This window comes from Mauremys reevesii, linkage group 2 (assembly GCF_016161935.1).
Source record: "Mauremys reevesii isolate NIE-2019 linkage group 2, ASM1616193v1, whole genome shotgun sequence".
In the NCBI taxonomy this organism is placed as follows: domain Eukaryota; kingdom Metazoa; phylum Chordata; order Testudines; family Geoemydidae; genus Mauremys; species Mauremys reevesii.
This window is the reverse complement of record NC_052624.1, coordinates 118,000,349-118,028,177: the sequence shown is the minus strand read 5'-3', so window position 1 is coordinate 118,028,177 and position 27,829 is coordinate 118,000,349. Positions and strand designations below refer to the sequence as shown.

Below are 27,829 nucleotides of genomic sequence, written 5' to 3'. Positions count from 1 at the left end.
AGCTCATGAACTAAGAAAGAACTTCCCTAACTGGAGGATGTGGGGAGCCAGCTCTGAGGTGGAACAGTATTACCATGTACTTATATGCTGTCTCTTCAAATAATTTGCTATCTCTGTAGGCCTTACTGGTTCATCAGCTTTGGTCTTAAGAGGCTGCACTGTGCTTGAGGGCCATGAGAGGCTCGAAGTGGGTTTATACATATGTCACTTGGCAAATGGTCATACAGTTTGCACTCTCTGAAGTAAACTGGATAGCCCCCACCTTTGTTAAACTGCTGCTGGCCTTCCACCTTCATATTTAAAGTGGGGTTTTTTTCTCTGTCACTGTCTACTAGGTTGTGCTGGGGTTTATCTTTATCTTTAAGTTTGAGCTTAACCTTTTTTTAAAAACGTGGTGTATTTCATTTATTTGAATGGCTATTCTTTATTTTAGTCTACTAATGGCTGCCTACTCCTCCTCCCCTGCTGTTGAACTCCCACCCAGTCTAAATTCCCTGTGATCCCTTTGTTGATACCTCTCTTTCGCATTCTGTCTAGGGTTTCTCTCTGCTCACCGCATTCCTTGTAACTATAGAGTGTAAGAAATTTTCAGACAGAAGTGTGATTTTTAAGTTGAATGTTTCCCTTTGAAGGATGAAAATATCAATGAAAGGAAAGAACTAATAAGGGATGATGCAGTAAATTTAAAAAATAATATATTTAACTGGAACTTTAAGAAACATTTCCCAATAATTGGAAAAAATAGAACAGTTCATCTTCCGAGGTTATTATAGCTCAAGAGTCTGTATGGTCACAGAGAAATTGTACTCCATGTGGAAAGTAAAGTGTACCTTCTATTATTTGGGGGGGTGGGAGAAACTGATATAAAAATAAAATCCTCTGCAGAATTTCTCACAGCTTTTAAACCTTTCAGTTAATCACACTGAGGACAAATCCTGATGCAGCCACTCAGAACAGACGTTTCCAATTCACTCAAAATCAAAAGAAAGAAGACTCAAAAACATCAACATCAGTCACCAGTGTCAATCAAGCCAGTACATCTCGGCTAGAAGGACTACAGTCAGAAAACCACCGCTTGAGAATGAAAATCACAGAGGTATCATTTATTGTATACACTAAACCAGATAAATCTGTCCTGTGGACGAAATACTTTATTTGCATAGCTGTAAAGCCATACAAAACTTTACACTCATGTTTTTCAACTAAAACCTCATAATCTTAGCCTGTGTTTCTAAAGAAAGAAAGTTGGTTAGCAAGTGGGAAAAAAATAAAATCATAAGTATTGGCATACTTATAAACTAATAGAGATGAGACACTTCATCTCATCACAGATGATACCTGTATCAGCTTTACGTGAAACTTCCCTCGCTTCTGAGAATTCCCAACAGGTACATTAACTCCTATGCTACCTGTAGACAGACTGAACACCTCTAGTTGTACAGGTGTAGTTGTAAAAGTGCAAATCTTATATCATGACCACCATGGGACTTAAAGAGTAGGTATGGTATATTGAAATTTTTTATTGTATCTTGCAGCATCCCAATAATAGTTCCACTTTTACTGAGTCGGTCCAATACCCCAATTTTGAGGTAGCTGAGGCAGAGTGTTCTAGTGGATATGGTAGTATGTTGTGGATCAGGAGATCTGGATTCTGTTCCCATTTCTGCTACTTAATTGCTGTATGACCTTGAGCATGTCACTTCATCTCTCTGTGTCTCTGTATCTGTACAGTGCCTAGCAAAATGGGACTCTGATCTTGGCTGGCACTTCAGGGCACTATCATAGTATAAAATTCCTATTAGCATGGCCTAATACTATGTGTGGCGTTCTAGTCTCTGAATACAAATATCAAAATCCAACAGATGTGGGTCTCCCTTCGGACTTGGAGATGTGTTAAGGGAAACACAGCAGCTTTGTCTTCAGAGAGCTGGTAAGGGGAGCTGCTGCCCCATAAGGTCCATGGTAAGGTTTTTTGGGCAATGGGTTGCCTGCCCCACCTCCCCATTCAGCAAGAGGGTATAAAAGTCCTTGCTCTCATTGTTACCTTTCTGCAGCTGATCCTGCAGCCTGATTCACAGTGTGCTCTCACTAGGGAAAGCCAAGGTTCTCCTCTATATGGCTGTCTTCACAAATCCACATTGTAGGAATTAACTGCTGAGCCTCCTGAGTCCCTGACCCACTTTAAAGCAATTAGTCAGTGACGCCATTCGTGGTGATAGTTCCAGGCATTCTGCTCCCTGTTATAAAAGGCGTGCAGCCTCAACTGCCCTCACATCTTCTCTTCCCACCTTCCTACAGAACCATTTTCACCACCATCTCACAACCCTCTGTCAATATTTATTTAGAAGAATAAATGGCTTTTACATTTGTTAGCTAAGCTAATTCCACAGCTAGCGCTACAAATTATTCACAGATTTTTAAGACCAGGATCAGGATCAGATTAAAGAATTTTGGGACTCTGTGCACTATGGTAATTGGTGGGCCCCCTCTTTCCTAAAGTGTCCCGCCCCACACACAGACACCAGAATTCTCCTTCACCCCATATATGCCCCAACAATCCTCCACCAGTCCTCGCTTGCTGTGACAGGCCCATCACACATCCCAGCAGCCCTGACATATACCACACTCACCACAACTCCAACCCCTCAGCCTCACTGATCACAGCTCCCAATATCCCCCATCCCCCCACAGCCCTCACAACTCACCCCATCTCCCCCAGCTCCCCCCACTTGCCCCCAATATCTCACCCTGCAGCCCCCTCCCAACACCTCCCACTCACCTCATAGCCCAAAACTCTCCCCCAGCCCCTCACCCCCAGGTCCATCCTGGTCACTCACTGACACCTTCCCAGCTCAATGCTCCACTCCCTGCCCAGGCTAGGGAAGTTCCTATCCTGGCCACCCAACTCTGCTTCTCCCATCACTCTCCTGCCCCGTCTCTTTCATCTTAGAATCCTTGCCATTTTTAATGAAGCCTGGCTTGTCTACTGCATGATTAAATTACACCTGGTGGTGGTTTCTGCTTGCTACTCTAATGTGACATTGGCATCTGTTTTACTCACCCTCCTGTGAAACATTTTCTTAAAAGTGTTATTGCATTTGTATCCACCAATTCATAATCCTCCTAATGCATGAGACTTGAACATAGTACTCACCAGAATCGCAGAGGTGCTAAGATAACACTGTGATGAGCATAGCCTAAAGTTTAATACAGTTGCAAACTATGGTTCTTTTCACCAGCTCTCCAAAAGTTGCCTTGATGGTAGCAGTTAGGTCAATGAGAGAGGTGAGAGAAATTCTCCTGTTACATTTTTTCACAAAGACAAATCTTCATCCCAAATTGTTGCCCAAGTTGATCTCAGAATTCCATCTGAATTATAGCATCAAGCTCCTGGTCTGCCAATCAGAGCCTTAGAGTATATCTAGTGAGGCCAGACTATGTAAATTGGATGTAAAAAGAACTGTTAGCTATTACCAGAATAGAAACAAACTATGTTGGAAATCATACTGGTTCGTCATAGCATTTGCAGAGCAGTCCAAGAGTAGAAGTTCTTTCTGTTCAGACTTTTTCTAAATGGATTAAACTAGATACCAAAATCTACTAAGAGCAATCAAGAGTTCCACTGTCAGAAGAACTCGGGGCTCATTCTATTAAAGCTTGTGACTACCTCTACAGCTTACCTTCATCATGTTTCCAGATCTGAGATTTATGAAGAAGCAATGTAAAGTTAAATGAACACCTTAATTCATTATTATGGTCTCAGTTCTAGAACCAGATCAAATTCTGAGGATAGAGTGTCCCTAGAATTGTATAAAGAGAGTGGTACAAGGAGCCCCTTGTAAGTACCAGGAGTAATTAAAATCCAGACCCTGCATGGAACTTTCTCAACTCTGTCATGAGCTTGATCGTCTTCAAACCTTACAAAAATGCCACCTCTGAGCTGAATTACAGAAAAACATCCTCATAAAAGGAGTTTCTCTGGGAAGGTTATAAGGGAGTGAAGATACCATTTAAAAGGATGTTGTTTGTCCCAGGTTATTAGAGAAGCAAGGTGAGTGAGCTAATATATTTTATTGGACCAACTTCTCTTCATGAAAGAGACAAGCATTTCAGCATACACAGAGCTCTTCTTCAAATCCTGTGTAAGCTCAAAAGTTTCTCTCTTTCACCAACAGAAGTTGGTCCAATAAGAGATATTATCTCACCCAGCTTGTCTTGTTTAAAGGAATGAAATGCTTCCTGCAGTCTTGACTTCATAGTCACATCCATGATGTCACAATTTGGGTAAGTTTCCTTTTTAATTGCCAAAACTAAACAAATGAGTTACTTATGTCAGTGCTACTTTGTTATTGTTATAAGAAAATGTTATTCATAGGGTGAGTGTGTGTGACGTGACTCCAGGAGGCGCAGGACACAAAAGCACTCTCAGGATTCTGGCTAGTTATGGGCCAGTGTTGCTTCCAGCACAACTTAAAATAGGCCATGGCTGACCTAAGCTCTGGCATTTCCTGCCTAGGCTGTCTGAGGGTATGTCTACACTACGGGATTATTCTGATTTTACAGAAACCGTTTTTTTAAAACAGATTGTATAAAGTCGAGTGCGCGCGGCCACACTAAGCACATTAATTCGGCAGTGTGCGTCCATGTACCAAGGCTAGCATCGATTTCCGGAGCGCTGCACTGTGAGTAGCTATCCCATAGCTATCCCATAGTTCCCGCAGTCTCCCCCGCCCATTGGAATGCTGGGTTGAGATCCCAGTGCCTGATGGGGCCAAAACAGTGTCGCGGGTGATTCTGAGTAAATGTCGTCACTCAATCCTTCCTCCGTGAAAGCAATGGCAGACAATCATTTCATGCCCTTTTTCCCTGGATTGTCCTGGCAGACACCATAGCATGGCAGCCATGGAGCCTGTTTAGCCTTTTGTCACTGTCACTGTATGTGTACTGGATGCTGCTGACAGACGCAGTACTGCAGTGCTATACAGCAGCATTAATTTGCCTTTGCAAGGTAGCAGAGACGGTTACCAGCCCTATATCACCATCTGCAATTGGAAATTGGCAATGACGGTTATCAATCCTTTTGTACCGTCTGCTGCTGTCATGGGTGCTCCTGGCTGGCCTCGCTGAGGTCGGCCGGGGGCGCATGGACAAAAATGGGAATGACTCCCCAGGTCATTCCCTTCTTTATGTTTTGTCTAAAAATAGAGTCAGTCCTGCCTAGAATATGGGGCAAGTCTACTAGAGAACCAGAGAGCACAACCACTCCGGGTCAGAGCCCCAGATATCCCACAGAAATGATGAGCTGCATGCCATTCTAGGGGGTGCCCCTGCAACACCACCACCCGTTGCTTCCCTCCTCCCACACCCCTCCGGGGCTACCGTGGCAGTGTCCCCCCATTTGTGTGATGAAGTAATAAAGAATGCAGGAATAAGAAACACTGACTTTTTAGTGAGATAAAATGAGGGGGAGGCAGCCTCCCACTGCTATTATAGTCCAGGCACTACAGAATCTTCATTAGATATGAAAGGGGGAGGGGGAGGAGCTCAACCCCCAGTTGCTATGATGAAGACGGTTTTCAATCCTTTTGCACCGGGAGTCATTCCCGTTTTTGCCCAGGCACCCCCAGCCGACCTCACCAAGGCCAGCCAGGAGCACTCACGGGATGATGAGGACGGTTTCCAAGCCTTTTGTACCGTCTACCATCAGGAAAGGAAGGGGAGGCGATGCTGCTGTTCAGCGCCGCAGCACCACAGCAGCATGCAGTAGATATACGGTGACATTGAAAAAAGGCGAGAAACGATTTGTTTCCCTTTTTTTTCACGGGGGGGGAGGGGTAAATTGACGACATATACCCTGAACCACCCGGGACAATGCTTTTGACCCTTCAGGCATTGGGATCTCAGCCAAGAATGCAAATGCTTTTTGGAGACTGCGGGGACTGTGGGATAGCTGGAATTCTCAGTCCCCCCTCCCTCCCTCCATGAGCGTCCATTTGATTCTTTGGCTTTCCGTTACGCTTGTCACGCAGCACTGTGTTGAGTCCCTGCTGTGGCCTCTGTCTGGAGATTTTTTCAAATGCTTTGGCATTTCAACTTCTTGAACGGAGCTCTGATAGAACAGATTTGTCTCCCCATAAAGTGATCAGATCCAGTATCTCCCGTACAGTCCATGCTGACCAGCGCTCCACGCTGGGCAAACAGGAAATGAAATTCAAAAGTTTGTGGGGCTTTTCCTGTCTACCTGGCCAGTACATCCGACTCCAGATTGCTGTCCAGAGTGGTCACAATGGTGCACTGTGGGATAGCTCCCGGAGGCCAATACCATCGAATTGCGGCCACACTAAGCCTAATCTGAAATGGCAATACCGATTTGAGCGCTACTCCCCTCGTCGGGGAGGAGTACAGATATCGATATTAAGAGCCCTTTATATCAAAAAAAAGGGCTTCATTGTGTGGATGGGTGCAGGGTTAATTCGGTTTAACGCTGCTAAATTCGGTATAAACGCGTAGTGTAGACCAGGCCTGAGTGGCTGTGCACCCTGCAGTGTCCTAATCGGTATAGCAATGTACACTATAGAGATCACTCAGCTTCTTCTAACATGCCTCATTCCACCCCAACACACATCTTGTGCGTAGGACCTACACTGGGGAATTCTCTCTGAGCTCCTTGTGGTGTCTTTAGGTCTCATATGCTGGCTCAATGGCATACAGGGTCAGGAGCAGCACAGAGAATCCCTCCCATAACTATGAAAGCCAGAGGCACCATTATGATCACCTAGTCTTAACTCCTGCACAACATACACTTGATTATATCAATCTCTTGTTTAAATGCTTTCTATTTACATCATGTTATCAAATATTTTGACATTTCATATATTGTTTGATTACTGAATCTGCTAAATGACTGAAGCTTTCTGTGCACTACTGATGTGCCACTGACTCAGACAAGGTCAAATTTAAAAATAACGGAGAATTCCTACAAAGGGCTACGTGCAGCTTGCTGTGGAAATCAGTATAGTAGCCACCTATAGTACATCTGTAATGTGTGTGCATTGAATGAAATTAAGAGGTTTCCATGCAAGGCATGCCAGTGTCCAAGGGACTCGCTCTCTTATTCAGCAAGACTACAACGTCATGTGAAGTAAAATTTGCTTAACTAAAATGAAAAGTACTAAACAACACAGCAGCTTGTTGGTTTTTTTTTTCATTTGTACATTATCTCTAGCAAATAACAGTATTTATTGGCTATTTAGAGTCCTATGTGCACAGCTTTCCACTTTAACTCACCTTTAGCATGACTTTTGGAGGTACTATACGGGTGCTATTAAAAATCAGTATTTGACACACTGTAGTAATTGCAATGTCAAGCTGTCTACTATTCTAATGATAGAAAGCTATGCATTTAGTGCACATACTGGAAGCAGCGACTTGAGTTTTTAATGGTTCCCACTAGGACTGTCAATTAATCACAGTTAACTCACGCAATTAACTAAAAAAAAAATCAAAATTTAAAAATGAATTGCGATTAATTGCATTTTTAATCATGCAGTTAAACAATAGAATACCAATTGAAATTTATTCAATATTTTTTTTACATTTTCAAATATATTGATTTCAATTACAACACAGAATACAAAGTGTACACTGCTCACTTTACATTATTATTTTTTATTACAAATATTTGTATTGTAAAAATGATCAACAAAAGAAACATTATTTTTCAATTCACCTCATACAAGTACTGTAATGCAATCTCTTTATCGTGAAAGTGCAATTTACAAATGTAGATTTTTTGTTACATAACTGCACTTAAAAACAAAACAATGCTAAACTTTAGCGCCTACAAGTCCACTAAGTCCTACTTCTCATTCAGCCAATCGCTAAGACAAACAAGTTTGTTTACATTTACGGGAGATAATGCTGCCCACTTCTTATTTAAAACATCATAACAAAGTGAGAACAGGCATTCACATGGGACTTTTGTAGCCGGCATTACAAGGTATTTATGTGCCAGATATGCTAAACATTTGTATGCTCCTTCATGCTTCGGCCACCATTCCAGAGGATGTGCTTCCATGCTGATGATGCTAATTGAAAAAATAATGTGTTAATTAAATTTGTGACTGAACTCCTTGGGGGAGAATTGTATGTCTCCAGCTCTATTTTACCCGCATTCTGACATATATTTCATGTTATAATAATCTCGGATAATGACTCAGCACATGTTCATTTTAAGAGCACTTTTGCTGCAGATTTGACAAAACACAAAGAAGGTAGCAATGTGAGATTTCCAAAGCTAGCTACAGCAGTCGACCCAAGGTTTAAGAATCTGAAGTGCCTTCCAAAATCTGAGAGGGATGAGGTGTGGAGAATGCTTTCAGAAGTCTTTAAAGAGCAACACTCCGACGCAGAAACTACAGAACGCACATCACCAAAAAAGAAAATCAACCTTCTGCTGTTGGCATCTGACTCAGATGAACATGTGTCGGTCCGCACTGCTTTGGATTGTTATCGAGCAGAATCTGTCATCAGCATGGACGCATGTCCCCTGGAAAGGTGGTTGAAGCATGACGGGACATATGAATCTTTAGCGCATCTGCGACAACTGCCTACAATAGTGCCATGCGAACACCTGTTCTCACTTTCAGGTGACATTGTGAACAAGAAGCGGGCAGCATTATCTCCAGCAAATGTAGACAAGCTTGTTTATCTGAGTGATTGACTGAACAAGAAGTAGGACTGAGTGGAATTGTAAGCTCTAGTTTTACATTATTTTATTTTTGAATGCAGGTGTTTTTGTACATTCTTCATTTGTAAGTTCAGCTTTCATGATAAAGAGATTGCACTACAGTACTTGTATTAGGTGAATTGAAAAATACTATTTCTTTTGTTTTTTACAGTGCAAATATTTGTAATAAAAAATAAAGTGAGCACTGTACATTTTGTATTCTGTGTTGTAATTGACATCAGTATATTTGAAAACGTAGAAAACTTCAAAAACATTTAAATAAATGGTATTATATTATTGTTTAACACTGCAATTAATCACTCAATTAATCATGATTATTTTTTTAATTGTGCGATCAATCGTGATTAATTTTTTGTTTAATCACTTGACAGCCCTAGTTCCCACTCATTAGATTTCTTATACTGTGTTTTTGTTTTACAGCTGGACAAGGATTTAGAAGAGGTTACTATGCAGCTCCAGGACACACCTGAGAAGACAACATACATTAAGCAGAACCATTATCAGGATCTTAATGACATCCTCAGTATACGGAACTTTACAGACAGCAAAGGTAAGAATCACTGATGCCTGCTAAGGGCTTGGTCCTGCAAGGTGTTAAGCAGTCTGGCCCCAGTGGACTGGCTCCAGAGGGCTCTTCATTTTACTGGATTGAGTGTTAAATTATAAAGTTTCATTTTGCAAATATGCAGAATCTAATACTAAACTATACTATGTTCACTGCTTAGTTACCGCACTATATGAAATGGCCTTATCCTGTTGTGCGCTCTAAGAGCATATCATATATGGTAAAATATCATAGAGAAAGACGTTTTAAAAGATATTCAGAATCAAGGATTTTCTGTGTTGCAAGCAGGAATAGAAAGTCATAGTGGGATGATTAAAAAGACTTTCTTGTTTTATTTTGGATGTTGTGACAATTAACTGAGTCAGTATTAAACATGACCCGACCTGACCTGACCTGACCTGAAGAAGAGTTCCATGTAAGGTCAAAAGCTTGTCTCTCTCACCAACAGAAGCTGGTCCAATAAAAGATATTACCTCACCCATATTGTCAGTATTAAATATGGGAAACCAAGTTTTCAAACGTGATGGTCTTATTAGGGTGTCCACATTTTGCTTTTGGCAAAAAGCCGCAAAAAATAAATATTTATGTGCTTATATACTAAGTGCTGATTTGAGCTTCCAAACGTCAGATTGGAGACATTTGTGTCTGAAAACTAGAAATAGGCTGTGCTAAAAAGGAATTTTCATTACTACTATAGCTACCCCACAGCTGCTTTCACCATGTATTTTGCATCACCCCCCAAAGAAATACAGGAAAAACAATTACTTCCATTAAAGATGTTTTGCTATTGAGAAGCAGCATGCTCCACTTGAGTCATAGTCAGGACACCTTGGTTCTATTTCTGGCTCTGACATTGATCTGCTTTGTGACTAAAATGGGGATAATGATGTGACAAATCAGGAAAATGGCTCATTATTCTCGTTAATCTTATGTCTGACCCTGTTTCCCCATTTGGTTTGGTATTGTTACCTGCCTGAATGCATAATAAAATCAAAGGGGGCTGTAAAAGTAAAATCTAGGAACAGTTAACAATAACACATACTAGACAACCTCTAAGGTACCCGCTTCAAAGAAGTTAAGAACAAGAGCTGGGCCATCAGCTGGGGGAAGAAATTAATTTGCTAGAACCACCCAGACTAAGGCATTTATCTCTTCCCAAGGCAAGGGCTGAGATCAAAATATCCTGAGGAGTTAAAAAGATGCCCCTGGCAGAAAATGAGGGTATGAGTGGGGATGGTCTGCTCAGCTGGAAACTGACAGAACACAGAGTCAGCATGTAGTGAAGCTGACACACAGAGTGACTTGGGAGTCACAGTCTGCAGCAAGTGAGCTGTAACTTGGTGCCCAGAGAGAACAGGGACACCAAGTCAAGTCCACAGAGCGGGGTGAGGAGAATGCCAGGCATAAGTAAGATAATGTAGGTCTCTTCATACTCCTATGTACCAACTGGGCAAAATAAATCATACTTTCTTTTGGAGAATCTGCTTCTGTGTCATTACACGTTATTACTGATCACAAGAGGAGGATTTCAGCTGGTTTCAGCTATTTATTTGTTAGTGTTCAGTTGAGGCCTACATGCCTTGGCATGAGCTGGCACCTGGTCTGCCAAAGTCACAATATATATTATTGGAAAAACTAATTGCTATTCATTGGGATGTCACAGTGAGACATCTCAGAATTGATTAATAGATTCCCAGGTCAGAAGGGACCAGGATGATCATCTAGTCTAATATTGTGCATAACACATACTAAAGAACTTCCCCAAAATAATTCCTAGAGAATATCTTTTCAAAAAACAGCCAATCTTGATATATAAATTGTCAGTGATGGAGAATCTACCACAATTTAAGGGCTTGGCTACACTTGCAGCTGTGCAGCGCTGGGAGTTAAAGCTATCTTCGTACAGCTGTGTAGGGAAAGCGCTGGAGTGTGGCCACACTGAGAGCTACCAGTGCTGCAGTGTGGCCACATTTGCAGCATTTGCAGCGGTGTTGGGAGTGGCGCATTATGGGCAGCTATCCCAGCGTTCAAGTGGCTGCAACATGCTTTTCAAAAGAGGGGGGTGGGGTGGAGTGTGACAGGGAGCGTGGGGGAGAGAGAGTGAGTGGATTTTTGGAGCCGACACTGTCAGCTCCCTGCCTTGCAAATTCCGACCACTTCCCCGACCCCTCATTCACTCTTAAATGCAAATAGCCTTCAGACCAGATAAGCAGCTGCTCCGACGGACTCCCTTCCCCTCCTCCCCCTGCTGTGCTGTTTCTCTCCTCAAGCAAACACTACTAGCTGTGGACATTAATCCCCCTGCCTGCCTCATTCACAGCAAACAGGAGCTGTGTTTGTTTTTTAGATAAGCAGCTCCGGGAGCCCGAGTTCACAACAAAACAAAGAGAGGCATCATAACAAAACAAAGAGAGTTCTTTAGTTAAAAGCATTATGGGAAAATTCCGGAGGTCAGTTACAGCGTAGTACGATTAATCACTGTTTACACTGGCACTCCAGCCCTGCAGCACCAGCGCTGCAGTCGTTATTCCCCAGGCAGAAGTGGAGTACAGCCAGCGCTGTAGCCAGGGAGATACAGCGCTGTATGTGCCTTGCAAGTGTGGATGGTGAGTGAGTTGCAGCGCTGTAAAGCCACCACCAGCGCTGTAACTCTTCAGTGTAGCCAAGCCCTCAGTTGTTCCAGTGGTTAATTACTCTCACCTACAGCTGTCAATTAATCGCAGTTAACTCAGCGATTAACTCATAACAAATTAATTGTGATTTAAAAAAATTAATTGTGATTAATCACAGTTTTGATGGCACAGTTAGTACTAATTGTTGTTACCTTTTCTTGAATATTCCATTCTTTCGCAACATCTAAGAAATGCTCTACACATTTCAGCATAATGTCTCTCTTCAGTAGGTGTTACTGCTAAAGCAAATGACTGCAGTGTCCATGCAGCATCAATCAGATGTGCTGTGACTCCCAAGAGAGCAGTGATTGCTCAAGGATGTCCAAGGATCACCAGTCACAGCAAGCAGTGCATTTTTCAGAAGCTCCAACTTTGTAGTCTTCTCGTTGTGATATAGGTCATGTTTTCCTCGGGAGGTGTGACTGATTGGAAAATGCAATTTGAATAACATCTCTTGGTTCTCTGTCGTTTACAATGTTGAATGGTCTGCAGACCATAGCTATTCGCTTTGCAATAGCATTGGTTAAACTGTTGTATTTTCTTTGATACATGGGCTTGCAGTGATCCTGAAACTCTGTAAGGTTACTCTGTCACGGCTGGAGGGATTCATTTGCTGTTGGTGGGTTATCTGTAGCACAAGATCTGGAGGCGAAAGCATGTTTAGTGTGTAGGTGGTACTGCAGACTTGAAGTATTTCAATGGTATTAGAACTTAGCCTTGCAATAGCTAAATAAAACCATTTTTTTATCCAGTGCAATCAAAACTATGATTAATCACAACTAATTTTTTTAATCTCTTAATAGTCCTACTTATGAAGCTCAGTCTTGAAACAAGTTAGTTTATTTTCTCCCACTGCTCCCCTAGGAAGGCTGTTCTGGGCCTTAAACTTCCATCTAACTTCAAGCCTAAATTTGTTGATGGCCAGTTTATATCCATTTGTTCTTGTACTACTCCGGCCCTGAACTTAAATAGCACCTCTCTCTCCCTGATGTTTATCCCTCTGCCGTATTTATAGAGAGCGATCATACCTCTCCTCATCCTTTGTTTTGTTAGGCTAAACAAGCCAAGATCCTTAAGTCTCCTCTTGTAAGGTAGTTTCTCCATTCCTCTGATCCTCCTAGCAGCCCTTCTCTGAACGTGTTCCAGTTTGAAATCACCTTTGTTAAACATGAGAGCTCAGAACTGCATCCAGTATTCCAGATGAGGTCTTTCAAGTGGTAATAACACTTCCCTATCTCTGCAGGAAATACCTTGCCTGATGCATCCTAGGAGTTAATTAACCTTTTTCACAGCTGCATCACATTGGCAGCTCATAGTCATCAATCAATGCACCCAGGTCTTATTCCTTCTCTGTCACTTACAACTGATAAATCCCCAGGGCCTTTCACTTTGCACTAGGGCTGTCAATTAAGGATTAATTCACAGCACAAGTAATGTGTTAATTTGCGGGGGCTGAAGGCCAGAACCCCATGCCTCAAGGGGGGGCTAATGGTAGGGGATCACAATTTTTTCTAGTGGGGGGGGGTCACAATTTATTTTAAGTCTAAATGGGGTCGTCAGCACAAAAAGTTTGAGACACACTGCTCTAAAGTTTTACATTATTTTATTTTTGAGTGCAGTTATGTAAAAAAACCTACATTTGTAAATTGCACTTTCATGATAAAGAGATTACACCATAGTATTTGTATGAGGTGAATTGAAATACTTTATTTTTTTAAATCTTTTTTTCCATTGCAACTATTTGCAATAAAAAATAATATAAAGTGAGCACTGTAGATTTAGTATTCTGTCTTGTAATTGTAATCAATATATTTGAAAATGTAGAAAACATCCAAAAATTTAAATAAATGATATTCTACTATTAACAGTGTGATTAAAACTGTGATTAATCGCGATTAATTTTTTTAATCTCATGATTAATCGCAAATTTTTTAAAATGCTTGACAGCCCTACTCTCACCATTGAAAATGTATGCCTTATTTCCAGTATGAATTTGTCTAGCTTCAATTTCCAGCCACTGGATCATGTTATACCTTTCTCTGCTAGATTGAAGAGACCATTATTAAATATTTGTTCTTCTTTGAGTAGTGTCCCACTGGGTACTCCACTCTAGGTGCTCTGGCACCCCCGCGCCTTTGATCGGAGATTTTTCATAGCAACGTCCATTCGGCCTGTGCATATGTGTTATTCCACCTCATGCTCCATGCCGTTGCTGTATAGCACTGCATGAGCTAGCCATCCTCAATTCCTTCTTAACTGCCCCAGCTTCAGATGGAGCCTCAGCTAGTTGTCCGAGTTGAGTTTTTTGCCTCAACTGTTTCTCTTAGCTTTTGTACTTAGTGTATTACAGTAGTTAGTACTGAGTAATAGTTTAGTTATAGTCAGATTTTTTACAAAAATATATATAAAATATATATATATAGCTTTTAGATAGTTCCCCCATTCCACCCCCTGGGGAGTCTTTCACTCTTTCCAAGGGTGTGTTCTCCTGGCTTCAAGTGTTGCTTGTCATGTCAAGAGTCAATCCCAGGGAGTGACGGACACTCCCGCTGCATCCATTGTTTTGGGGACTCTCTCATATTTCCCAAAAGTGCAACTTCTGTCTGGTGTTAAAATGTAGAGCCAGAACAACCAGGAGATAAAACTTCAACTCCATATAATGGAGATCTTGCTGCATCCAGCCTCTGACCCCGGCCAGGAGCCCCCTCATATGATGGTTTCTGAGTAAGTCGGCTGCCTCTTCTATCTCTGAGCTGGAGTCCATAAGGACATCTGAGAGGAAGACCCTAGATTCCTCTCGTAAATCTTCCAAAGATCATGCCCCAAGTTCTCCAGATAATCTACCTCAAAGAAGTCAAAGTCATTAGCTCCCCCAGATCCCATTGGTCTCCAGCATGGTACCCACGAGGCTGATGGTTCCTCAGGTACTGAGAGCTCCACCAAGCCTAGAGACTCTAATGTATCAGGCTCTGAAAGGTCATTGGTAGTGACAGAAGACTACAGTGGCAAGAAGAGCTCTACCATGGTACAGAAAAAGAGTGCTTGGGCTCCATCTGGATTCCCCTGGGAGCTTTCAAAACTCATGCTACCATCCACTCCTTCAGCTACCATTACTCCAGCTTAAGCCATGGACACAGTACCAACAACAATCTTGGTATTGCAAGAATTCCTGTTTCCCCGAGACCTCAAGAGTGTCAAAGACCCCTGATTCACCATTTCTCGGCTCTGATCTTTCCTGATACCGAGAACTTCCAGCTCTCCAAATGCCTACCAAGTACCAATGGTGGTATCTCACACTTCCTCATTAACGAGAGCCTCCAGATCTCCATACACCCATCTGATATTAATGGTTTTACCTCAAGTTCCTTTTGCTGCCCCACCATTACCAAGTGACTCAGAGAAAGGGGATTCCAATGAACACTCTTCCTCACCTCCCAAATATCTGTGCAAGGCTCTTCACTCTTCCCCCAGGAAGGCTGTTTTCCTGAGATCCCTGAGAAGCCTGAGATCACTCATGACAGACGTCCACAGCTACCATCCCGCTGGGGTGAGCACCTATGGAATCTGCCTCCTGTGCCATATGCACCACCCCATTGGCCATACTGGAACCCCTGGGTGGCTTATTGCCATGAGTTCTCTAGGGCCTCAAGCTCTACCCTTCGTAGAGACAGATAACCCTCCTCATCCTCCCTTTCCAGGAGACTAGAGCCTCAGGAAGAGATTTTTGAGGAACAGGAGGCCAGGGTTGACAAGTAGATCTTTCCAACTGCGAACATCTCTTCTTTATCCCTAGATGAAGCTGTCAATGCCACCTCACCATCCCTGGCTGACAATTTTAAGCAGTTTCAGGATCTCATCAGGAGTGTTGTGGATTCTTTACAGATCCCCATCAAGGAGATTGAAGAACTGAATCATAAGCTGTTTGACAGCCTCCCTACTGCTTCCTTTGCCCCCACTGCCTTGCCAGTCAATAAGACACTCCTGGATCCTGCAAATGTCATCTGTCATATGTCAGCTTCAATTCCTCCCAGGTACAAGAGGGCAAACAAAAAATATTGCATTGCTTCTAAGGAGTTAGAATTTTTATTTTCTCACCCATCTCCTAACTCCTTGGTGGTCAAGGCGGTTAACGAATGTGGAAGGCAGTGCCACGTTAAATCTATGCCCTATGATAAAAATCTTAAATGTCTCAACTGCCTTGGTAGAAAAATCTTATTCTTCAGCTACTTTACAGGCTTCTCTCAACTTTGCCGATACTGCTGCTCATTCGATTTCCACAACCAGGGTCGGCTCTAGGGATTTTGCCACCCCAAGCACAGCAGGCAGGCTGCCTCCGGAGGTTTGCCTGCGCAGGGTCCGCTGGTCCCGCGGCTTTGGCGTGCCTGTGGGAGGTCCTCCGAAGCCGCGGGACCAGCGAACCCTCCACAGGCAAGCCACCTGAGGCAGCCTGCCTGCCCCCTCGCGGCACTGGCAGAGCGCCCCCCGTGGCTTGTTGCCCCAAGCATGCGCTTGGCGTGCTGGAGCCTGGAGCCGCCCCAGTCCACAACAATAGTTATGAGGAGAGCCTCCTGGCTTCATCTCTCTGAATTCCCAAATTAGGTCCGTAATATGATAAAGACCACCCTTTTGACAGCTCTAAGGTGTTCACTGGCAACATGGATGAATCTCTGCATATATTAAATGAGCCCAGGGCCACTTTATGATCTCTGTGGAGCTACACGCCTGCCCATAAGAGAAAACTTAGTAGGTCTATAATGGGGTCTACAAACCCTAAACTGACCATAGACAGAAAAGTGAGGAGAGCCGCTCCTGTTTACCGCAAGCAGCTTGACCACACCCCCACAGAGCTGCTAGAGCTGCCAGTCCTGGAGGCAGGTACCCACAGCTGCAGCAGCCAGTAGGGGAAACAAGGTCTGCTATAAAGGGGAGAGTTCAGAGAAGCAAAGGGGGATAGAAAGGCCTGCGACAGCAAAGGGGCAACAGTTGGTGTTGGTCCTGCTTTGAGCAGGGGGTTGGACTAGATGACCTCATGAGGTCACTCCCAACCCTGAGATTCTATGATTCTATGACACCCAGGCTGCACCAGGCTACCTCCATGAACAGAGACTGAAGCAGACTACTCGATTTTTTTAGAGGTGAGAGTCAAAGAATTGCCCTATCCATGTGCAAGCTATGGAAGGCCAGTCAGGAGCAGCTCAGACCCCTCAAAAAACCACACCAGGACTCAGTGACAAGGTCCCAGACAGCAGAGAGATCCCATCCCACTCAGTTCCCAGGCTTGCAGATGCCAGATTCAACTCACCGCACGAGACAGAGGTTTCAGAGGAGGAAACAACCCACCTCCCAGCCCTCAACTTCACAACCTTCCACCTCAAAGCATCAATTTAGATAGGATGGTCAAGGTCCTGAGTTCCCACCCCCTTTCATACCAGCTGCAATGTTTCACCTACCTTCCTCCCTTTACCACTTCCGGCCATCATGGAAGTCCGTGACTACAGCCAAGTGGGTTTTGGAGAACATTTCCACAGAGTACTGCATCCACTTCAATTCTCTTCCACTCACCAACCCCCCGTCCCCATCCCTCTTCAGGGACCCTTCTCACAAGACCCTGCTATGGCAGGAAACTCATTCCCTTCTACAGCTGGGCATAATTGTACCAGTCCCCACACAGCACAGAGGGAAGAGGTTTTACTCCAGGTATTTCCTGGTCCCCCCAAAAAAGCAGCGGTTGGAGACACATTCTAGATTTAAGACAACTCAACATCTTTGTGAAGGCACAAAAATTCAGAATGGTGACATTTGCTGTGATAATCCCATCACTGGGCCAAGAGGATTGTATTAGCAACTGCTACCAATCTCATAATCTCAAAGCACCCACTGACATCTGAGCTCACTCAACAAGGTCTGTTTCCACCTCCACAGCCTTTCTTTAGAATGTTCCTATCACTGAAATATGTAAAGCCGCAACTTGGGATTCTCTGCATACATTTGCTGAACACTGCAACAATTCACAACTCTGCTTCCAACCCTGTGTTTAGTCCAGTATGGAAGAAAGTACAGCAGAGCCAGACTCCAAAGCCCCCTCCTCCTTAAAGGGGAACTGCTCGGGAGTCACCTACAGTGGAACATAGGGAGAGTAACTGCTCAAAGAAGAGGAAATAGTTCCTTATCCTGTGCAGTAACTGCAGATCGAGATGTATGTCCCTATGGGTGCTCCACTACCCGCCCTCCTTCCCTGCTGCTTCAGAGTTCCCTGTTATGGGGTGCCGTGGTAAGAAGGAACTGAGGACAGTTAGCTCACACAATGCTATATAACAACAGCATGCAGCACAAGGCGGAGTAACACATATGCATGGGCCAAACAGACACTGCTATGAAAAATCTCCAATCGAAGGCACAGGGGGTGCAAGTGCACCTAGAATGGAGCACCCATAGGGAGACACATCTTGAGGAACTGCAGTGAGCATAGGCACCCACGGGGAAAAATTAGTGGGTGCTATGCACCCACTGGCAGCCAAACTCCCCTCATCCCCCGCCCCACCTCCTCCTCCTCTCCTAAGCGTGCTGCGTCCCCGCTCCTCCACCTACTTCCCAGTGCTTCCCGCCTGCCTGCCACCAAACAGCTGTTTGACAGCATTAGCACGCTCCGGGAGGGAGGAGGAGGAGCGGGAACATGGCACACTCAGGGGAGGAGGCAGGGAAGAGGCGGGGCCGGGGTGGGGATTTGGAGAAAGAGTTGGAATAGGGACAGGGAGGGGGTGGAGTTGGGGCGGGGACTTTGGGGAAGGGATTGGAATGGGGGCGGGGCCTCATGGAAGGGGTGGAGTGGGGGTGGGGCCAGGGGCAGAGCAGGGATTGAGCACCAAGGGGAAAGAGGGGAAGTCAGCGCCTATGGCAGTGAGTAACCGTTTCTTCCCCATGCAGGTACTATGGACTGTATTCAAGTTACCCCCTAAGCTTCTCTTTGTTAAGCTGAGTTCCTTGAGTCTATCACTATAAGACATTGTGTATTGCTTAAACATTAACAAACAGATGGGCACAGGTACCATATTTCTGCAGCAGCACAAACTCCTTTTAAGCTAGTCAGAAGCTACTTCAATGAAAATATTTGTTACAGTCTTTCAATCATTAAAATGTACTATTGTTGCAATAGGTCAAAATAATTTGACTTGTATCAGAGCAGCTTTTTTTCCTTCATGTCAGAGAATATCCATATTTTCAACTGTGGCTGTACTTATAGTTACACTAAATATGGCTCCAGAAAGTTCCCAATGTCCTAAAAAAGCATATATAGCTGCTGGAGTCATGCAATTACTGAGCTGAGATCAGCAACAAGAACTAACCCCGGGGAGTGGAATTAAGCACTTTTATAATGTGTTTGAAAGGAACGTGGACTATTTCACCAGTGACAGACACGCCAGAAAAAAATAACAAAACACAAACAATAGTTCATGCAAAAAAGAGCCATTAAATTGTGCCAAATGGATTCTTGAATATGTGGTTTGAATAAAAATGATTCCCTTGGTAAAGAGTATTCTAAATGTGACCTTGCTCTTATTTCTAATAGTTTATTAGAATAATTTTCTATGTAGCTCATATTCTGTTTGTGCTAAATTAACTTTTCCACAGCATGCTGAAGGTATTCAAATTTTAAACATCGGTGTCCCAGACTTTTCATTGTTTTGCACCATGCAAATGCCAAGGGCATGTTCCATTTTCATGTCTTTGTCCCTAGGCTAAATCATTTTACCTTTTTCTGCACTGAATTACAGATTTCAAAATCTATTCAGCTTAATCAGAATTGTACTGTCTCCTAGCAGTATATTATTATTAATGATTTTTTTCAAATTCTTTCTTCCAGATCATTGGCATATAAAATCTCTCCTAAGAGTGAACTTTGTTTAATGCCACTGGTTCCGTGTTTGTTTGTTTTGTATTAAACTGCTTCCACTCACAAGAATCTTCTTGTATCCAGATAGTTCTTTGTTGTGAACTAACTAATTGGTTTAGCCAGAGTAAAAACCTCAGACAAATAAAACCCCATTGTTTGCTCTAGCCAAACCAAAGCCTTTTAAAAGTTTAGATAATGAACCTTCAAAATCCCTTTATTATTTAAGTTGCGGGGCCCAGTAGCAATGACAGTCTCTTAGATGAGTTTCAGGTGTGTCTAACTGGAAATATTGTGCATGCTGGTTTACAGTATACCATAACATACTTTTGACAGAGGAAGGTTTAGAGCAGGTGAACTCTACATTTAGAGATGCCAGTGCCCAGAAGAAAGGTGGTCACTGTGCCTGGACCCTGCAGCTTTTTAGAATAGACAAGAGAAGCATATTTGTGAAATTGTCCTTCTTGGACGGGGAGAGGGAATACTTAATGTTGTGGCTTGATAGAAAGATGGTATTGGCATGAGTTCGGAGTGGCCACATGTCTCATCTGGGGGCAGAGGGATAGCCTATGTCTGGGCACAGGGGATGGGCTATATGCACTAACTCCATAGTTCACGTCTGGCCTGCTGGTGAGTGGAGAGAGAGAGAGAGTTAGCAGGACAATAAAGAAGCGAAGTAACAGCAGACTGGAGCTGTGATGTAATTCCAGGGCTTAGATATGGGGAGCAGATTGGACACTGCAAAATCATTTGCCTCTGCTCTTATGGGCAGGTTTAATTCCTAAGCCAATCTCCAGGCTACAGTGTTCCTCTGTTCTAAAAGAATATATTTGCAGTAGGTTCCAATTGTCTATCACTGGCATGAGTTTGGAATGACCACATTTCAGAGGTTGGATGACACCACAAGTAAGCCGTACAGCTCATCTCTAATAAAAATCTTTATACCACAGCACACACTTGTGTATTATGGAGACATTTCTTAAAATAGGAGCAAAAGTTAGGCTCCTAAATCTGTAGTTAAACACCTAAATAGGCTGCTTGATTTTCCCATTCATCTCAAATATGGAATTATGAGTTTAACTGTAGAAAATCTTGGCCAGAACACACACAGTGGTGTAGCGGAATATGAAGGTGTTAGGAACACTCTTTTGGGATAAGCTCCAAGATCCACATCACCACGTGTGAGAAATGTGACCATTCCAAACTTGTGCCATTAAAAAACCTCTGTCACACCACAGCAACCTATATTCACGCTCTCTAGCGAGGTGAATAGAAAGCCAAATCCCAAGAGGTGCTGAGCACCTGCAACTCCCAGTTTGACTCTTTATATCAGGAGTGCTGTGCCGTATTTGTGCAGCACAAACATTTTCATTGGATAGACCCTACCTATAGACAGAGATTGTCCAAGACACTCGCCTCCCATCCATAATCCCATAACACTCCTGTGGCATCTACAGCAATTGCTTACATGGAAAAGTAATATTAGGAAAGCATTTAGTTTATTTGGGGCCAAGTTAGGAACCTCTGAGATACAGAATCAAATGGCTTCCCAAACCAAATAGAAATGTTTTCAACTGTAGCATCCCATCAACTCTATTTGTTATTTTCTTCAAATAGTTTATTTTCTTTGAACGCATTGCTTCTGCTAGCATTGTAGAGTTATGAGTGCAGAGATAGATTTTGTTCTGGCTTGCCTACTAACAGACTTGCTAGTTTTGTTCCAGTTGTAACACTACATTCCATCCTGTTAGATTGAGTTTCCCAGGTTGGCATTTATAAAAAAAAGGATAGATTTTATCCCCCATCCTAGCCACTTGGACAGTGTATTGGAGCCAGAAATGTGCTCAAGGGCCCACAGGAGAATTACCATGGCACTTGCACAGCATAGGGCTGCCATAAGTGGCCCCATGCTGCCCCATGCTGTCCCAGTGTAGAGGGTGTATCAGAGACAGGAAAGGTCCTGTCAAGAAAGGACAGGGCGTCTCTTTAGTGCATACTGCTACAGAGATTCTGGGTTGCTTCAGACTGTGAAGTAGCCCTCAGGATGTTGCCATACATTGGAGCAATCCTGGGGCTTCTCAGATGTCTGCCAGAAGCCATGTAGTCCTCTGGAGCAAGCCAAACTCCTGTCCCCTTGGGCTGTGCCTTCTGTGCTATGCCTCCAAGAAATGCAGCATGGGATCTCAACCTCTTTTTACTTGCAAATGAGCAAATATGCTCACCTAATAAATGACGTACTTTATTATGCCATTTTAAACGTTGCTTTTCAGAGTAGACCTGCACTTACCGTAGCTGTTAGTTTATTTCTTTCATTAATTCATTAGTAATCAGTTGTCCTCTAAAGAGCTATTGATTATATCTGCTAAAGGAAGGTTCCCCTTGATCTTTTGTTAATCCTTTTCACAGCTGGAAATGGGTGCCTTCTGATTCCTGAGTTTTTCTTCCCTTTTTCTGTTTAAGGGCAAATTCGGTTCTCAAATACTTGTGCATAAATCCCACAGGAGTCAATGGGAATTGAATATGTGTATATGAGGGTTGAATTTGGCCCTCCAAGAAAAACAGAAAAAAATATATACTTGTAATGTGGCTACTGACATTTTATCATTTAAAATATGCAGTCAGTTATGCATTAACATTGTGTTTGGCATTTAATTAGATAAAGAAATGATTCGTGGATGACAGGACTTTTGATATAAAACCAAACTCTATATTCTTCAGTAGAATCCCTTGATTTATTTCTACATCTATATGGTAAGTTGTGGAGCAGTTCATGGGGAGAATCAATGAATGACATCTGCACTGTAGGAAGCATAGTAAGAAGTTAAAGGCAGTGATTTGCAACTCTTTTTTCCCCCTACTTGATAGAACTCTGACTTTTTGCTTGTCACGTTAGCAAATTTTCTCTCTTTAGCACTATAGTTTGCTCAGGGAAGGTATTACCCATCATGTCAGACACAGTATAATCTTTACTCGCTGCTGTAAATTGACTCAGAATACATCTTGGTGGGTCAGATTTGCCTATCTACTGTCAGTTTTCACCAGCCTCCAATGTTTTTTTAGAGTTACAATTTTTCCTCTTGTAGAAATATTTCAAAGAAAAACAAACTTCAAAGGCAGGGTGCTAGTAACCGCAGGGAAAAGAGAAGTTCATCTGCAACAGAAGAGAGAAATGATACCTCAGTGAAGTTGCTTTGATGAAGTCATTAAGCATGAGACTGAACCACAGATAGATTCAAAGGCTTTCAAAAATGAGATCTATATGACTTTAAAGGGACACTGCTTCAAAATAGGGACTTCCTATTTGTTTGTACAGAGCCAAGCAAATGGATTCCAATCCTGATTGGGGCCTTTGGGTGCCACCCTAATACTGTGACTCCAATACCACAACAGTAGTAACAATAGCTGTGAGGTCCATTTAGGGCCAAAATGTAGGTGGTTCAATATCTGTTCTCATTTACACCGGTGTAAATCTAAAATAAATGGAGTTTTGTCACATTTACAGTGGAATGAGAGTAGAATTTTGCCCAGGCTTTGTTTAAAAAAATATTTTTTCAAAGCCTAACCTCATTAGAAGGATTGGGCCAGACTGTCACCTGCTGGGAAGTGGCTTCCGTGGAGCTATGTGATTTATACCAACTGAGAATACAGGCATCTTATCTTATTCTTTTCAAAAGAGATGATTTATTTTTAATAGGTGTAGTGTTTCTAATCTGCAGATTGTCATCTCCGACTTATGATCCCAAAATATGAAATTCATTAGAAATTGCTGACAAAACAGAAATTGATTGGTCTGTTTTCACTGTCCAAAGGATACAAACAACATACATTGGGAAAATTAAAGTAGATTTTAAAAAAAAAATCTGCTTCAAAAATTTCTGATTCCTTTAACAATACAGATAGATTATCTGGCTTTAAAACTGTATGAATTTTAAACCTGCCAGTTTTCCTCAAGTCAGTATTAGACTTGTATTTATTAATGAGTGGAGTGTAAAATATGTTTTCCAGTAGAATTGAAAGTAATGATCAAACCGGGAGAAATAGGGTAAACAGAAGTATTTTCATCAAGTAGCAAACCATTAAAATGCTGCTGCAACTTAAGCAGAGTAACAAAGAGCCTTAATAAAACTACAACAGTACAAATGACATTGAAATTTAAACTTACAGAAACGTATATGACACTATAGAAATATTTCATGTTTCTTTAAGAAACTATAACAAGTGAGAGGATCTATACACTTCTGAGTTTTGTAACTGGAATTCACTTCTCTACCATAGATGAATAAAAGTCCTTTGCTAAAGCTTTCTGGCATTCAATGACAATTGGGCACTGGCTTTTGCATTTCCAATCAGTTCTGTTCCATGTAAAGTACTTGATATCTGCCTGGCTCTCTTGCCACTGCTCTGTGAATAGAAAATGCCGAGGCATTATTTATTCAAGATTCTAAGTACCTGCATATATTATATATATATATATATATAATTTCATCATATGGTTCACATCATAATCATGATTTATGTGCAAAAATAGGTGAAAAGGAATAAAGTAATTGCACTGGCAAACTTTCAAGCTTCCAGTTATCTCTGAAGCTCAATATTGGCTTGAACATCTCGTTCTTATTGTCTTCTCTTTCTTTGTTCATTAAGTACACTACTTAAAATTGCCTTCTTCCCTCTTCAAGGTGCTGTTTGTTACTACAGGATGTGAAACCTCAAACTGAATGGGTTGCACTGAAATGTTCTAACTCACTTTAAAACTGCATTTCCATTATTTGAAGGCAGTTTCTAAAGCACTCCACATTCGCATCTCATGCAGGTACTTAGAATCTTGAATAAATAATGCCTCGGCATTTTCTATTCACAGAGCAGTGGCAAGAGAACCAGGCAGATATCAAGTACTTTACATCTTGATACAAGTACATGGGTTTATTTTATATATATATAATAAACCCATTGGTTAATACTGTCGATATTATTGTTTGTGCCGTGTCTATGTGCGCAAGAAATTTAAATTGCAGCCTTGTTATCTGAACCAAGTCCTTTCCCTTTGCTCTCAAAATGTTGTATGTTTTAAGTTTCTGCCATTGCTTTGTCTATATACAGTGTTGCCAGTTCTCATAATTTTATTGTGAGCCTTGGGACATTTGATGTTTTTCTTCAAGTCTCAGCTTCCGGAGGCATGTGAGCTGGGAGAATTGTAGTTTTCATTTTAAAAAAATGAAAGTTCCTAGCCCTCCTGGCTGTGGAGTAAAGCTTGAAAACATGAGACGTCAAATAAAAATAACCCCATGTTTATTATTTTAAAGGTCATTTTAAGCCAGTTATGAGTTTGGGGGGCCTGATTCATGAACACTTTGGCATGGCAATACTCTATGAGTACGCTTACATGTACTGTCAAGAAGGGAAAGGAATTGACTAGAATGATAGGAGAGAGTATCAAATAATGAGACGCAAGAAGGATGTGTACATTTGAGGGTAACTCAGGTATTGAAGGACTAATGGGGCTAAACCCTACCTATGAAATCTCCTCTCCTTTTAAACAAACTAACCCCCTTTTAGGCTGATGACTTTTTCTCCCTTCTCTCCTAAAGCACCCTGGAAAGAGCAAGGGGCAGGTGGGCTGGGAGTAGGGGCTGGCAGATTGTAGCATCTTCAGTGCAGTACCAGCGAGGGCAATCCAGGAAAGAAGGAGCTGGTGAGTCTCCAACTCCTAAGAGTGCTCCTCCTGAGCGCTCCATAAGTTCATAGGCTGGTTTTTGAGGCAGAATCAAGGTAGTCCCAGAGTCAGAGTGTAGCGCTCCACCTCACATCAGGAGCAGCCCCAGGGACCTAGTGGGGAAAACTGGGGCAGAAGGAGAGAGGAGCTTGGCAAATCAATGGCTTCTAGGGGCAGCCTGCAACTGAGGAGGAAAGAGGAAGCATGGGGGCCTGTAAATCAGTTAAAAGGGTGAAAGGGGGAGCCTATAACCTGGTGAGTGGAGCAGGTGCTTGCTCATATTCAGGAGGAGTAGGGAAATGGCAGCGGGCGTTACAGCAGAGGAGCTATTGAGGGAGGGGACAGGATTTATGTATTGGTGGAAGGGGAAGAGCCCCCAAATATTTCAGTTGTTCTTTTTTCTAATTTGGGAGATAAAAAAAATTGTCGGGGGGGCAGGTTGAGGGTAAGGAGAGTGGGTATGTAATTGCTCTCCCCAGCTCCAACACTTATTTTGAGCACCATCCAGCCATGTGCACTAGTAAAAATTTTCTTGGCACTGAGCTCTGTTCAATTGTGGAAGAGTTTCCCACAAGAAATGGTGGGACCTCAGCTGAGACATTTAAAACCGGACTGGACAATTGGCTAGAAAATGTAGCTTGGGTAACAATGATGCTCTAAAAAAGGAGTGGACTAGATAAACCACAAGTCTGTTCAGTCTCTAATTTCTAAGATTTGACAAATGTAACTTTGTTTGTTAATTTAATTGGTCTGTATCATAAAGTCAGTGTGTTACACTGTCACCTGTGATAAACTCAGGACAGACAGTTGCAAGGGGGGGGAGGTAGGAGTCAGTCCCAGAGGGTTAAAAGGCCCTCCCCCTTATCAACTGAGAGACAACTACAGGTCAATCAGGTTCAGCTGAGAAAGGGTTACCAAGGTAGCAAATTAGAATCAGCTGAGGGGGAGCTACCTGAAGGTAATTAGGACCAGGTGATTCCAACTTGGGGCTGCCTGAGACCTTTTTAAACCCCTTCCTCAGAGGAAGGAGGGGGGGAAGCAGAGAGAGAGAAGGAGCCTGGCTGCCAGGAGTGTTAGAGCAGCAAGCCTCCCCAGGAGGAGCAGTAGTACGCTCTCCCACAAGGCAGGAAAAATTTACTTTAAATAAGGCTGGTGGGAAGACAGGGAACAGACTTCCCCTGAGTCCTAAGGGGGACTGCAATTACCCAGGTGTGACGTTATTGATATAAATTGGGACCATATAGAACATGGGTTGCAACCAAGGTCCTGTAGTGGCACCAAATCTTAAGTAAAGGGGGTCATATAAGGTGTCTAAGACCAGGTTCTGGGTTGCTGGTTATGATTATGCTGTCTGTATGTCTGTGTATCATTTAGTAGTTGAAGTTATAAGTATTGGCTCTGTACTGTCTGTATTTTGTATTATGCTCTGCCTCTGGGAAGTGTCCCAGACAAGCGGATGTTAGCCCAGCCTAGCTGGCTTGATGGCCCATTAAGGGCCATCAGCTACACAATTGACCCATGGAGAGAAGGCAGACACGCCTTGTGACTCAGCAAAGTGCAGGGACTGGCCCATGTGACTCCAGACTCCATTTCGCTGTAATTTTCCACAGTGAAGACAAAGAGATTCTTACACCTGGAAAAGTCTATATAAGGCTGATGCATCATCTCCATCTTGTCTTCAATCCTGCTTCTGACCTCTGGAAGGACTTTGCTACAAACTGAAGCTCTGCATGAAGGACTGTTGACCCATCCCAGCGGGGGATGTTCCAGAGACTTAATCTGAACCTGCAGTTTACTCCAGCACTGCTGCAAGCCTGAACTAAGAACTTTGCCATTACTGTATGTAATTGATTCCATTTAACCAATTCTACCTCTCATCTCTACCTTTTTCCCTTTGTAAATAAACCTTTAGATTTTAGATTCTAAAGGATTGGCAACAGCGTGATTTGTGGGTAAGATCTGATGTGTATATTGACCTGGGTCTGGGGCTTGGTCCTTTGGGATTGAGAGAACCTGTTTCTTTTATTGGGGTGTTGGTTTTCATAACCATTCATCCCCAGGACGAGTGCACTGGTGGTGATACTGGGAGACTGGAGTGTCTAAGGAAATTGCTTGTGTGACTTGTGGTTAGCCAGTGGGGTGAGACCAAAGTCCTTTTTGTCTGGCTGGTTTGGTTTGCCTTAGAGGTGGAAAAACCCCAGCCTAGGTCTGTAACTGCTCTGTTTGAGCAATTGGTCCTGAT

At 42.8% G+C, this 27,829-nt stretch overlaps 1 protein-coding gene across 2 annotated transcripts in view; it reads left to right on the top strand.

Moving 5' to 3' along the window:
- Positions 1-27,829, top strand: part of GABBR2 (gamma-aminobutyric acid type B receptor subunit 2) — a 900,562-nt gene that overhangs the window by 847,094 nt on the left and 25,639 nt on the right. For both annotated transcript variants that reach the window (XM_039527208.1, XM_039527207.1), the window contains exons 16-17: positions 914-1,096; positions 9,170-9,299. In XM_039527208.1, coding sequence (XP_039383142.1) covers positions 914-1,096; positions 9,170-9,299 — 313 coding nt within the window. The remainder of the gene's footprint in view (positions 1-913; positions 1,097-9,169; positions 9,300-27,829) is intronic.